The sequence below is a fragment of the Xiphophorus couchianus genome, chromosome 14, assembly GCF_001444195.1.
Source record: "Xiphophorus couchianus chromosome 14, X_couchianus-1.0, whole genome shotgun sequence".
In the NCBI taxonomy this organism is placed as follows: Eukaryota; Metazoa; Chordata; class Actinopteri; order Cyprinodontiformes; family Poeciliidae; genus Xiphophorus; species Xiphophorus couchianus.
This window is the reverse complement of record NC_040241.1, coordinates 1,087,388-1,102,831: the sequence shown is the minus strand read 5'-3', so window position 1 is coordinate 1,102,831 and position 15,444 is coordinate 1,087,388. Positions and strand designations below refer to the sequence as shown.

General features: G+C 34.9%; 1 protein-coding gene across 32 annotated transcripts in view; it reads left to right on the top strand.

The window, feature by feature from the left end:
* ank2b (ankyrin 2b, neuronal) overlaps positions 1 to 15,444 on the top strand; it is a 176,110-nt gene that overhangs the window by 92,094 nt on the left and 68,572 nt on the right. For all 32 annotated transcript variants that reach the window (XM_028037792.1, XM_028037814.1, XM_028037787.1 and 29 more), the window contains 8 exons: positions 1,063 to 1,161; positions 1,528 to 1,626; positions 3,187 to 3,384; positions 3,475 to 3,573; positions 5,229 to 5,327; positions 5,405 to 5,503; positions 5,581 to 5,679; positions 7,118 to 7,190. In XM_028037792.1, the coding sequence (XP_027893593.1) occupies positions 1,063 to 1,161; positions 1,528 to 1,626; positions 3,187 to 3,384; positions 3,475 to 3,573; positions 5,229 to 5,327; positions 5,405 to 5,503; positions 5,581 to 5,679; positions 7,118 to 7,190 (865 nt within the window). The remainder of the gene's footprint in view (positions 1 to 1,062; positions 1,162 to 1,527; positions 1,627 to 3,186; positions 3,385 to 3,474; positions 3,574 to 5,228; positions 5,328 to 5,404; positions 5,504 to 5,580; positions 5,680 to 7,117; positions 7,191 to 15,444) is intronic.

The window sequence follows — 15,444 nt, the reverse complement described above, 5'->3', positions numbered from 1 at the left end:
GGTCATCGGGGCCCTCGGGGCAGTCACCCCCAAACTGGACCAATGGCTACAACAGATCCCAGGAACAACATCAGACATCTCAGTCCAGAAATGTGCAGTCCTTGGCACAGCCAAGATACTGCGCAGAACCCTCAAGCTCCCAGGCCTCTGGTAGAGGACCCGAGCTCAGAGGATAAGAACCACCCGCGGTGGGTGAGAAGGGAATTAAAATGATATATATACTGTATATATAAGTACATTATGGTACATAAGGGTACCATAAATGACTGTATTTCAATCTGTAGAAACTCACACAGAGAAAAAGCAGCAGTTAGAAAGTTTTATTGACCCGAATATTCTTTGGCGCTCGGACACCGGCAGAAGACGTGTGTTGAGAATCACAGCAAGTTTAGACGATCAGCTTGGGGCAAAGCTCAGTGCAGTCTTCCCCCGGGTCCGGACACTGGTGGTGGAGCAGAGCCTGGAAGGTGCCCGGGAGGATGAGGGTGGAGATGGGGAGGAGGTGGGTTGAAGCAGGGTTGAAGCAGGTGGATGCGTGGTTGTTTGGCCTTTTGAAGGAGCTCTTGAGTGGTGATTGGCTGAGGAAGAGTGACAATCTGGTGCCGATTGGCTGAGGCGGAGGTGTGCTAATTGATGATGCTGGTAGTCTGGAGAGAGTCTTACAGCTTGAATTTATGCCTAGGCTTCATTTGTATAGCACCTTATCAAGTGTCCTCCCACCAGGCCCCCTGGCTGAGTCCCAAACCACCGAGGGCAGGTGGAGCAGGGATTGAACAAGCAACCTGCTGATTGTGGGTGAACTCCTACCACCGTCACCACCATTGCCTCTAAATAAATCAAGTGAAGTATCATAGTGAAAGATGTAATGCTCCACTTGTGAATTTAAATCTGTTGGGATGACCTTGGCACTCTGACAACATGTCTGAGTGGCATGCTGCCAGACAGAACACAGTTTTAAAAAAATTCACCAATTCTTTAAAGTATATATTTCTACAGTATTTTTCTGATTTTATGTATAGATCTTTCAACATCTCCTGGTCTTACCGTCTCTTCTCTATACAGAAAGGGTTTACTCCTCTGCATGTGGCTGCCAAGTATGGAAACCTAGATGTGGTCAAACTGCTGATGCAGCGCTGTGCGCCTCCTGATTCTGCTGGAAAGGTAAACATCCAACGTAGACCCGTTCTGCTTAGATTCCCCTAGCAAACACTGGATTATCAGCTAGATGAATATGTACAATATGTTCATGTGTCTTGCATGTGAATATAAAACTGGTGGTTTTCTGTATTAAGGACCTGTTTACTGCCAGAGAACTGGTAAGCTTCTGTTGTACTTAAAGCCAGGTATTTCTTAATCTGCCTCACCAAGTCAGACATTAATCAGAAAGGTCAACAGGAGCTATTTTTTCTTCTTCATATTGACTCATTGTGTTGTCCTCTAGTCAACCTAACAGTGAGTGAGTGCTTGGTTTCCCTGTTTCACTAGCTGCTCCTTAATCCTCATGTACTCACCATTCCTCCCCAACAGAATGGCCTCACTCCCCTCCATGTTGCAGCACATTATGATAACCAACAGGTGGCGCTCCTGCTTTTGGACAAAGGAGCGTCTCCCCACGCAATGGCTAAGGTGAGGCTCTGTAGCACATAGTTCATGATGAGGGGAATCACTTGGTTCACACCAAAAGTCTTTCTCTTCTTTCACTGGGACTAAAATCATCTACTTTGATTCTGTTTTCCAACCAGACTGGTTTAATAAATATCATAAGAGGTCAAATTTTAAGATTTTGTCAAAGATTTTAGGCAGTGTTTACACATTTTTGTTTGGTTTTTTTAGCATGTTTTTTGTAGCGTACTACAAAAAACTTTTATTGAAACTAAGCCATTCAATAAAAGTTTAAATGCCTTTTATTATAAAGCATTAAAGTTAATCAATTCAGTTGATCAAGTCAGTCAATTTCTGTACCCATTTATCCATTTAGCAGTGTTTGCAAAAATGTGTTGGCCTGTCAGACATTACCGACATATTTAGTACAATTTAGTATTGTTCACAGGGCAACACACAGACACAGGGCAAACAACCATACACACACATGCACAACCAGTCCTAAAGGAAATTGACATAACACCAAAAATGTGTACTTTTGAACTGTAAGGGGTAAGTTACCAATATATTATCATTTGTATATTTATTCATGTATTTTCAGGCACACTTGTGCTTTTTCTGTGTGCTATGGTGGCCAATCGACAACATTTTGTTATCAATTTCACTGTCACTTCTTTCTGTAACGACAATAAAATAAATCTAAGTTTCTATGTTTGAGTTTAAGGTAGCCATAGTAGCTACATGGAAAAGAATCTTCTTACTGCAAAGCATCAAGCGCTACTAGTTGCAGCCCTACTAGATTTATGTAAAGAGTAAACATCTCTCAGGCTCTAACAGTTAATGTGAATGTCAACAACCTTTTAGTGCTTGTTGTTTTAGTTTAGGCCACACTGAGAAAAGGATTCTGTGGTGAAGTAAATTTAACACAGCTGAACCTGTGAAATCAGTAATAAAGATTCAAGTTTGTACCTTTACACAAATAGCAATGAGTTCAAAAATATTTGTTCAAGATACAAGACATTGCAATTTTTTTCAGAAAATAAATTGTTTAAGTGCTAAGAGCCTATCTTTCCAAGTTCATCCACACACAGATCCTGTCCTGGATGAGATCCAACCCCACAAAGATTGTCTGAAAATGCTTTGGAGTTGGCACCATACCTTTGGCATGTGCCTTTGCCCTCACAGCCAGAAGTTGCTAAACAAGAACATGTGGATCATCTGAAGCCTCCTATACTGTTATGCTTTCCTTTAACACAAGACAAATCAGCTAATTAAAATGATTCATCACGTCTTGATGAGATGCCTGTATTTACAGAAAATGAGCTGATTATTCTGTGCAGAAATTGCAATAAAATTAGTATTTAATGAACATTTTCCAAAAGGTTATTTCCAAAGAACTGACATGAGTCTTTACTGAACTACATTTCCACACCTTGTATCCTAATAGACCTGATGTCTTAAAGGTTTGTAGCTTTAAAACTACAATTTATTTAAAGTTTTGTATACTTGACAAATGGCCAATGCTTTTGTTTGGGTCAGAACAATTGAGAACATTCAACCTAACGTCTGCCTCTCATGAACCAGAACGGCTACACTCCTCTGCATATTGCGGCTAAGAAGAACCAGATGGACATTGCCACAGTGCTGCTGCAATACGGCGCAGAGACCAACATCCTGACCAAGCAGGGGGTCACACCACTCCATCTGGCCTCCCAGGAGGGTCACACACACATGACAGCTCTGTTAATCAGCAAAGGAGCCCAGATTAATGTTTCCACCAAGGTAATGTTGACCACCAAACCTGGTATAAGGCAATGTTATCCATTTGTATTGTGTCACTTCCGTATGTTACTTCTCTGTTTGCTCAAGCAGAGTGGCCTAACCGCACTCCATCTGGCAGCCCAAGAAGACAGAGTATCGGTTGCTGAGATTCTCTCCAAGAACGGTGCCAACTTGGACCACCAGACTAAAGTATGAGAAAGGAGTTCCTGTTTTATTTCTGCTCTTTTGTCAATTAGGCACTAATGTTCCACTTCAGATTTAATGTCTCTGATACAGAACCAAGTCATTTAAGAGAAGTATTGACTGTTACTGATCATAATCCACTACCTTTTGGTTACTGATCTTCCTTCTGTTAATTTTGCCCGCATAAGATTAACCAAATCATAGCTGGAAAGTCTGATCTCTAGGGTTTCCCTTCTGCTGCCTCTCCTGGTGTTTTTTTAAATCACCAATGCTTTCTATGGTTTGAGAACTGGAATGACCAAAACAGCCAAAACAGGTTTTTTCTACACTCAACAAGTCTGAGATTATTTAACTTCACAACATTCCTGTCTCTTTTGCACTATTATTCATGAATTCACCAGGACAATATCTAAAAAAAATGGTATATCATTGCACTTTTTTTTTAATGACTGTGGACATCGTGTTCACTGTTGTCATTTATATGCAGCTGCTGGTCGTCAGACATATTTGCTGCTTTTTGTTTAGAAATGTACTGGTTTTCCTTCTGTTGTATCTGACTGTGCTGACGGTTAAGTCCGACATCCAGGACTTTGTTACCAGGCTTTTTCCCATATGTTTGTCCCAAAAGTTAGGGAAGACCTGGGAAAGAGAGCAGTTAAATGTGCTGCTCAAATGGTTGGAATAATTTTCAGCAAGATTTTAAATTGACAGAGAAAGTGACTCTCAGTGAACTAAAGATTAAAGACCGTGAAGAAGAGACTTTAGCTGGCATTTTTTTGATAATTTAGTTTTTTATTAGCTGTTTTTATTATTTTATGCTTTGATACTTTTAAGAGTAAAACATATTGATTTTTCTGATTTAATATAAAAGTTGATATTTGTAAACAGTGCTGCTATCTTGCCAACTCTTGAAATAGAGATTTGATCTCAATGAAGTTTTTCATTTGGTTAAATGAAGGTTAGAACCGTAGAATACAGAATTTGGCAATTGTGGTTTGCCACAAATAGGACTTTTCTGGCCTATCACCATCTTTAGAAAGCCTCACCCGAGAATTACAATTTTGGTTCATCAACTTTTTTGTCTGAAAAGTTGCTAACAAAGTTGCTTAGTTGGCAGTGGTGTGGGTGAAGTTAGCCGAACTCATGCAGACATGACCTGGTGGACGGGTGGTCAGTCTGCTCTCTCTCACTGCAGAAAAAAAGGGACAGTGGCTGATCTTTAGAGATCTGTGCATATGATTAGTTCTTCATGTTAGTATCTCTCTCCTAAAATGAAGGAAATCAGGGCCAATTTATCAGTGCAGGGAAAGTCAAAGGTGTTCTAAGGATTTGTAGATTCTGACAACAACTCGTTATATTATTTAATAATAACAACAGTCAGACTAGCTTTTACATTATTTGAATGTCACTGAGTTTAAGCCTTTACATGCACTTTTTGTGGCCCCATTGATTTCTGGTGTTCCCTTGAACATTAAGTGTTCTTCAAAATTTGGTAATCTATTAAAATTAAGATAGTGAGGTTTGGACTTTTGAATCATCCATATCAGCATCCAAAATGTGTTTTAATCCTTACACTTAGCAAGTTTTTATATTCAAAAATATGCTATATATGTTTCCATGATACCTGATTGGAGAAATAAGATGTTTTTACTTTTTCATAGCTGGGCTACACCCCACTAATTGTAGCGTGTCACTATGGTAATGTCAAGATGGTGAACTTCCTTCTTCAAAACGGGGCCAGTGTCAACGCCAAGACAAAGGTACTGATGTAACTGAAGTTATTGCAGATTATTCAGCTTTAGTCGTTTCTCAATCATCATTCCATTTTCCCTCCCAGAGTGGATACACTCCGCTTCATCAAGCTGCCCAGCAAGGAAACACACACATCATCAGTGTTTTGCTTCAGTATGGGGCCAAGCCCAACGCCATTACTGTGGTTTGTATATACTCAGTGAAAGCAGATGCAAACTCGAATGCAAATACAGGCATCTGGAATCTACTTCCTGTCCCCAGAATGGAAATACTGCGCTGGGTATAGCTCGGAGGCTGGGCTATATCTCTGTGGTGGACACATTGCGAGTCGTCACTGAGGAGATCATCACCACGACTACTGTATGGCACAAACACTACAGAAATCTCTGAGTGAATTTACACTTAACAAACAAACGTGATGTTAAAAGGAGGAAAATGACACAGGGTTTTCAAAATCTTTAAAGCTGTTGAAGAATGGGAGACAACGCACATATGGAGGTCTTAGTCCTCGACGCAGCTGTCACAGGTTCGAGTCATGGCCCCATGACCCTCCCACTTTCCTGTCTGACTGCTCTCAAATAAAGGCCACAAAAGCCAATAGAAAATAAAAAATAAAAATTGAAGAAGGCGCTCTGTTCAGAGACCAACAAGGAATTTTTTGTCCCAAAACCAACATTCCTCGTGTGATGGAATACTGCACATCACCCCGAACACACCATCCTCACAATGAAAAATGTATGCAGGCATCATGCTGTGGGATGTTTTTCTTTAGAGATTCACAATTATTTAATTGGCCTAGTCAAAGTTCTGATCTACAACTTGCTGTTCAGATGCTCTCCAACCAGTTTGCAAAGAAGAAATGTGTAAAAATGGCAATACTGGTACGCCCAAACAACCCATAAAAAAGACCTGCAGCTTCATTCGCTGTGAAATACTATTGCATGAAAATTTTTTTCAAATTTTCATTTGTTAAAAAGAAAAAAAACAAGATGAAAACCATGTGTCATTTTCCGTCAACTTCACAGTTATTCTCTACTTTGTGCCGATCTGTCACCTTCATCCCCAGACATCCACTGAAGTCTGTGGTTGTAATATGACCAAAAATGGAGAACTTCTTGGGTGTGAAGATTTTATTCTGTAAGGTCAAAATATTTTAGATTCTGCTTCAGCATCTTTATTTCATCATCAGTTTTTATTCCAATTACCAAAAGTTGGATTGAGAGCAGTTTAGGGTCTACACCAGACTCTATTATGGTATGGAGTTGTCATGTAACGGTGTGAGAGGTGGTGAGGCAGATGCAGCAGACCCAGGATGCCGTGAGAAAAGATGGTTTTAATGAAGAATAAAGTCAACACAGTCCAAAACTAGTCCAAAAACACAGGCAGCACGACTGAGCGGAAGCCAGGGCTCAACGCCGGTAGCAACAGGTTTTACAAATGGACACATGAAGGACTGAGCGCACATTAGACAAGGACCCGACAAAGACACAGACACATAGGTGACACTAAATACACGGGAGGGTAATTAGGGAACAAGAAACACCTGGGGACAATCAAGGGGAAGACAGGACAACATAGAAACTCAGAAGCACAGATACTCGAAATAAACACACAGAAAAACACGGAACATGACAGGAGTTGTATCAGTGTAATTAATATAAGTTCATTTATGCTATAGCAGTATACTGAGATGGGATTGATTTTGTTAAAATTTAAGCTGTTTTATCTAATAAACCATGAGGCTTATGGGTGTTGTGTCAACAACTTTTAATCATAAATGTTTCCCCTCTGTGGATAGACGGTGACAGAGAAACACAAGCTGAATGTGCCTGAAACCATGACTGAAGTACTGGATGTATCAGATGAAGAAGGTAAGTCACAAGGCACTTTACTGTCTGTTGCTGTAGAAACCAGGGTGACAATATTGATTTTTAAAACAAATTCAGTTTAAAATCCAGTAGAATAATTACACTAAAATCAAGATTACTGATTTTATGGTTCTACTTTGAATATTTTACATTATTTTTCAAAAAGTATGAGTAAAAGTTTAATCATAGGAATGAAAGTACTGCAAGGTATGCACAACAATATCCCGTCTATTTCGTACAGTATTTCTCTGTTTATGTATGACACATATTACTATGTTACTTAATGACATGTTACTATGACACTTAATTTCATGTTACTATGTCACTTAATGACATGTTACTATGTCACTTAATGACATGTTACTGTCACTTAATTTCATGTTACTATGTCACTTAATGTCATGTTACTATGTCACTTAATGTCATGTTACTGTCACTTAATTTAATGTTACTATGCCACTTAATGACATGTTACTATGTCACTTAATGTCATTTTACTATATCACTTAATGACATGTTACTATGTCACTTAATTTCATGTTACTGTCATTTAATGACATGTTACTATGTCACTTAATGACATGTTACTATGTCACTTAATGACATGTTACTATGTCACTTAATGTCATGTTACTATGTCACTTAATTTCTTGTTACTATGTCACTTAATGACATGTTACCATGTCACTTAATGACATTTTGCTATGTCAATTAATTTCAGGTTACTATGTCACTTAATGACATGTTACTATGTCACTTAATGACATGTTACCATGTCACTTAATGACATGTTACTATGTTACTTAATGACATGTTACTGTCACTTAATGACATGTTACTATGTCACTTAATGACATGTTACTGTCACTTAATGACATGTTACTATGTCACATAATGTCATGTTACTATGTCACTTAATTTCATGTTACTATGTCACTTAATGACATGTTACTATGTCACTTAATGACATGTTACTGTCACTTAATTTCATGTTACTATGTCACTTAATGTCATGTTACTATGTCACTTAATGTCATGTTACTGTCACTAAATGTCATGTTACTGTCACTTAATTTAATGTTACTATGCCACTTAATGACATGTTACTATGTCACTTAATGTCATTTTACTATATCACTTAATGACATGTTACTATGTCACTTAATTTCATGTTACTGTCATTTAATGACATGTTACTATGTCACTTAATGACATGTTACTATGTCACTTAATGACATGTTACTATGTCACTTAATGTCATGTTACTATGTCACTTAATTTCTTGTTACTATGTCACTTAATGACATGTTACCATGTCACTTAATGACATTTTGCTATGTCAATTAATTTCAGGTTACTATGTCACTTAATGACATGTTACTATGTCACTTAATGACATGTTACCATGTCACTTAATGACATGTTACTATGTTACTTAATGACATGTTACTGTCACTTAATGACATGTTACTATGTCACTTAATGACATGTTACTGTCACTTAATGACATGTTACTATGTCACATAATGTCATGTTACTATGTCACTTAATTTCTTGTTACAATGTCACTTAATGTCATGTTACTATGTCACTTAATGAAATGTTACTATGTCACTTAATGACATGTTACTGTGTCACTTAATGACACGTTACAATGTCACATTATGACATTTTACTATGTCACCTAATTTCATGTTACTATGTCACTTAATGACATTTTACTATGTCACTTAATTTCAGGTTACTATGTCACATAATGTCATGTTACTATGTCACTTAATGTCATGTTACTGTCACTTAATGACATGTTACTATGTCACTTAGTGACATGTTACTATGTCACTTAATGACATTTTACTATGTCACTTTATGTCATGTTACTTTGTCACTTAATGACATTTTACTATGTCACTTAATTTCTTGTTACAATGTCACCTAATGACATGTTACTATGTCACTTAATGTCATGTTACTATGTCACTTAATTACTTGTTACTATGTCACTTAATGACACGTTACTATGTCACTTAATGACATTTTACTATGTCACTTAATTTCAGGTTACTATGTCACTTAATGACATGTTACTATGTCACTTAATGAAATGTTACTATGTCACTTAATGACATGTTACTGTGTCACTTAATGACACGTTACAATGTCACATTATGACATTTTACTATGTCACCTAATTTCATGTTACTATGTCACTTAATGACATTTTACTATGTCACTTAATTTCAGGTTACTATGTCACATAATGTCATGTTACTATGTCACTTAATGTCATGTTACTGTCACTTAATGACATGTTACTATGTCACTTAGTGACATGTTACTATGTCACTTAATGACATTTTACTATGTCACTTTATGTCATGTTACTTTGTCACTTAATGACATGTTACTATGTCACTTATTGACATGTTACGATGTCACATAATGTCATGTTACTATGTCACTTAATGTCATGTTACTATGTCACTTAATTACTTGTTACTATGTCACTTAATGACACGTTACTATGTCACTTAATGACATTTTACTATGTCACTTAATTTCAGGTTACTATGTCACTTAATGACATGTTACTATGTCACTTAATGTCATGTTACTGTCACTTAATGACATGTTACTATGTCACTTAGTGACATGTTACTATGTCACTTAATGACATTTTACTATGTCACTTTATGTCATGTTACTTTGTCACTTAATGACATTTTACTATGTCACTTAATTTCTTGTTACGATGTCACCTAATGACATGTTACTATGTCACTTAATGTCATGTTACTGTCACTTAATGACATGTTACTATGTCACTTATTGACATGTTACGATGTCACATAATGTCATGTTACTATGTCACTTCATTTCTTGTTACTATGTCACTTAATGACATGTTACTATGTCACTTAATGTCATGTTACTATGTCACTTAATGTCATGTTACTATGTCACTTAATGACATGTTACTGTGTCACTTAATGACACGTTACAATGTCACTTAATGACATTTTACTATGTCACTTAATTTCATTTACTATGTCACTTAATGACATGTTACTATGTCACTTAATGTCATATTACTATGTCACTTAATGACATGTTAATATGTCACTTAATGACATGTTACTGTGTCACTTAATGACACGTTACAATGTCACTTAATGACATTTTGCTATGTCACTTAATGACACGTTACAATGTCACTTAATGACATTTTACTATGTCACTTAATTTCAGGTTACTATGTCACTTAATGACATGTTACTATGTCACATAATGTCATGTTACTATGCCACTTAATTTCTTGTTACTATGTCACTTAATGTCATGTTACTACGTCACTTAATGTTATGTTACTATGTCACTTTATGACATGTGACTGTGTCACTTAATGTCATGTTAATATGTCACTTAATGTCATGTTACTATGTCACTTAATGACATGTTGCTGTGTCACTTAATGACACGCTACAATGTCACTTAATGACATGTTACTATGTCACTTAATGACATGTTACTATGTCACATAATGTCATGTTACTATGTCACTTAATGTCATGTTACTATGTCACTTAATTTCTTGTTACTATGTCACTTAATGACATGTTACTATGTCACTTAATGACATGTTACTATGTCACTTAATGACATGTTATTATGTCACTTAATGTCATGTTACTATGTCACTTAATGTCATGTTACTACGTCACTTAATGTCATGTTACTATGTCACTTTATGACATGTGACTGTGTCACTTAATGACATTTTACTATGTCACTTAATGACATGTTACTATGTCACTTAATGACATGTTACTGTCACTTAATTTCATGTTACTATGTCACTTAATGTCATGTTACTATGTCACTTAATGTCATGTTACTGTCACTAAATGTCATGTTACTGTCACTTAATTTAATGTTACTATGCCACTTAATGACATGTTACTATGTCACTTAATGTCATTTTACTATATCACTTAATGACATGTTACTATGTCACTTAATTTCATGTTACTGTCATTTAATGACATGTTACTATGTCACTTAATGACATGTTACTATGTCACTTAATGACATGTTACTATGTCACTTAATGTCATGTTACTATGTCACTTAATTTCTTGTTACTATGTCACTTAATGACATGTTACCATGTCACTTAATGACATTTTGCTATGTCAATTAATTTCAGGTTACTATGTCACTTAATGACATGTTACTATGTCACTTAATGACATGTTACCATGTCACTTAATGACATGTTACTATGTTACTTAATGACATGTTACTGTCACTTAATGACATGTTACTATGTCACTTAATGACATGTTACTGTCACTTAATGACATGTTACTATGTCACATAATGTCATGTTACTATGTCACTTAATTTCTTGTTACTATGTCACTTAATGACAAGTTACTATGTCACTTAATGTCATGTTACTATGTCACTTAATGAAATGTTACTATGTCACTTAATGACATGTTACTGTGTCACTTAATGACACGTTACAATGTCACATTATGACATTTTACTATGTCACCTAATTTCATGTTACTATGTCACTTAATGACATTTTACTATGTCACTTAATTTCAGGTTACTATGTCACATAATGTCATGTTACTATGTCACTTAATGTCATGTTACTGTCACTTAATGACATGTTACTATGTCACTTAGTGACATGTTACTATGTCACTTAATGACATTTTACTATGTCACTTTATGTCATGTTACTTTGTCACTTAATGACATTTTACTATGTCACTTAATTTCTTGTTACAATGTCACCTAATGTCATGTTACTGTCACTTAATGACATGTTACTATGTCACTTAATGACATGTTACGATGTCACATAATGTCATGTTACTATGTCACTTAATGTCATGTTACTGTCACTTAATGACATGTTACTATGTCACTTATTGACATGTTACGATGTCACATAATGTCATGTTACTATGTCACTTAATGTCATGTTACTATGTCACTTAATTTCAGGTTACTATGTCACTTAATGACACGTTACTATGTCACTTAATGACATTTTACTATGTCACTTAATTTCAGGTTACTATGTCACTTAATGACAATTTACTATGTCACTTAATGACATTTTACTATGTCACTTAATGACATTTTACTATGTCACTTAATTTCAGGTTACTATGTCACTTAATGACATTTTACTATGTCACTTAATTTCAGGTTACTATGTCACTTAATGACAATTTACTATGTCACTTAATTTCAGGTTACTATGTCACTTAATGACATTTTACTATGTCACTTAATGACATTTTACTATGTCACTTAATTTCAGGTTACTATGTCACTTAATGACATTTTACTATGTCACTTAATTTCAGGTTACTATGTCACTTAATGACAATTTACTATGTCACTTAATTTCAGGTTACTATGTCACTTAATGACAATTTACTATGTCACTTAATTTCTTGTTACTATGTCACTTAATGACACGTTACTATGTCACTTAATGACATTTTACTATGTCACTTAATTTCAGGTTACTATGTCACTTAATGACAATTTACTATGTCACTTAATTTCTTCTTACGATGTCACATAATGTCATGTTACTATGTCACTTAATGTCATGTTACTGTCACTTAATGACATGTTACTATGTCACTTAGTGACATGTTACTATGTCACTTAATGACATTTTACTATGTCACTTTATGTCATGTTACTTTGTCACTTAATGACATTTTACTATGTCACTTAATTTCTTGTTACGATGTCACCTAATGACATGTTACTATGTCACTTAATGTCATGTTACTGTCACTTAATGACATGTTACTATGTCACTTATTGACATGTTACGATGTCACATAATGTCATGTTACTATGTCACTTAATGTCATGTTACTATGTCACTTCATTTCTTGTTACTATGTCACTTAATGACATGTTACTATGTCACTTAATGTCATGTTACTATGTCACTTAATGTCATGTTACTATGTCACTTAATGACATGTTACTGTGTCACTTAATGACACGTTACAATGTCACTTAATGACATTTTACTATGTCACTTAATTTCATTTACTATTTCACTTAATGACATGTTACTATGTCACTTAATGTCATATTACTATGTCACTTAATGACATGTTAATATGTCACTTAATGACATGTTACTGTGTCACTTAATGACACGTTACAATGTCACTTAATGACATTTTGCTATGTCACTTAATGACACGTTACAATGTCACTTAATGACATTTTACTATGTCACTTAATTTCAGGTTACTATGTCACTTAATGACATGTAACTATGTCACTTAATGTCATGTTACTACGTCACTTAATGTCATGTTACTATGTCACTTTATGACATGTGACTGTGTCACTTAATGTCATGTTACTATGTCACTTAATGTCATGTTACTATGTCACTTAATGACATGTTGCTGTGTCACTTAATGACACGCTACAATGTCACTTAATGACATGTTACTATGTCACTTAATGACATGTTACTATGTCACTTAATTTCTTGTTACTATGTCACTTAATGACATGTTACTATGTCACATAATGTCATGTTACTATGTCACTTAATGTCATGTTACTATGTCACTTAATTTCTTGTTACTATGTCACTTAATGACATGTTACTATGTCACTTAATGACATGTTACTATGTCACTTAATGACATGTTATTATGTCACTTAATGTCATGTTACTATGTCACTTAATGTCATGTTACTACGTCACTTAATGTCATGTTACTATGTCACTTTATGACATGTGACTGTGTCACTTAATGACATTTTACTATGTCACTTAATTTCAGGTTACTATGTCACTTAATGACATGCTACTATGTCACTTAATGTCATATTACTATGTCACTTAATGTCATATTACTATGTCACTTAATGAAATGTTAATATGTCACTTAATGACATGTTACTGTGTCACTTAATGACACGTTACAATGTCACTTAATGACATTTTACTATGTCACTTAATGACACATTACAATGTCACTTAATGACATTTTACTATGTCACTTCATTTCAGGTTACTATGTCACTTGATGACATGTTACTATGTGACATAATGTCATGTTACTATGTCACTTAATTTCTTGTTACTATGTCACTTAATTTCTTGTTACTATGTCACTTAATGACATGTTACTATGTCACTTAATGTCATGTTACTATGTCACTTAATGACACGTTACAATGTCACTTAATGACATTTTACTATGTCACTTAATGACACGTTACAATGTCACTTAATGACATTTTACTATGTCACTTAATTTCAGGTTACTATGTCACTTAATTTCTTGTTACTATGTCACTTAATGACATGTTACTATGACACTTAATGTCATGTTACTATGTCACTTAATGTCATGTTACTATGTCACTTAATTTCATGTTACCATGTCATTTAATGACATGTTACTATGTCACTTAATGTCATGTTACTATGTCACTTAATTTCTTGTTACTATGTCAATTAATGACATGTTGCCATGTCACTTAATGACATTTTGCTATGTCAATTAATTTCAGGTTACTATGTCACTTAATGACATGTTACCATGTCACTTAATGACATGTTACTATGTCACTTAATGTCATGTTACTATGTCACTTAATTTCTTGTTACTATGTCACTTAATGACATGTTACCATGTCACTTAATGACATTTTGCTATGTCAATTAATTTCAGGTTACTATGTCACTTAATGACATGTTACTATGTCACTTAATGACATGTTACTATGTCACTTAATGACATGTTACTGTGTCACTTAATGACACGTTACAATGTCACATTATGACATTTTACTATGTCACCTAATGACATTTTACTATGTCACTTAATTTCAGGTTACTATGTCACTTAATGACATTTTACTATGTCACTTAATTTCTTCTTACGATGTCACATAATGTCATGTTACTATGTCACTTAATGTCATGTTACTGTCACTTAATGACATGTTACTATGTCACTTAATTTCTTGTTACGATGTCATCTAATGACATGTTACTATGTCACTTATTGACATGTTACTATGTCACATAATGTCATGTTACTATGTCACTTAATTTCTTGTTACTATGTCACTTAATGACATGTTACTATGTCACTTAATGTCATGTTACCATGTCACATAATGTCATGTTACCATGTCACTTAATTTCTTGTTACTATGTCACTTAATG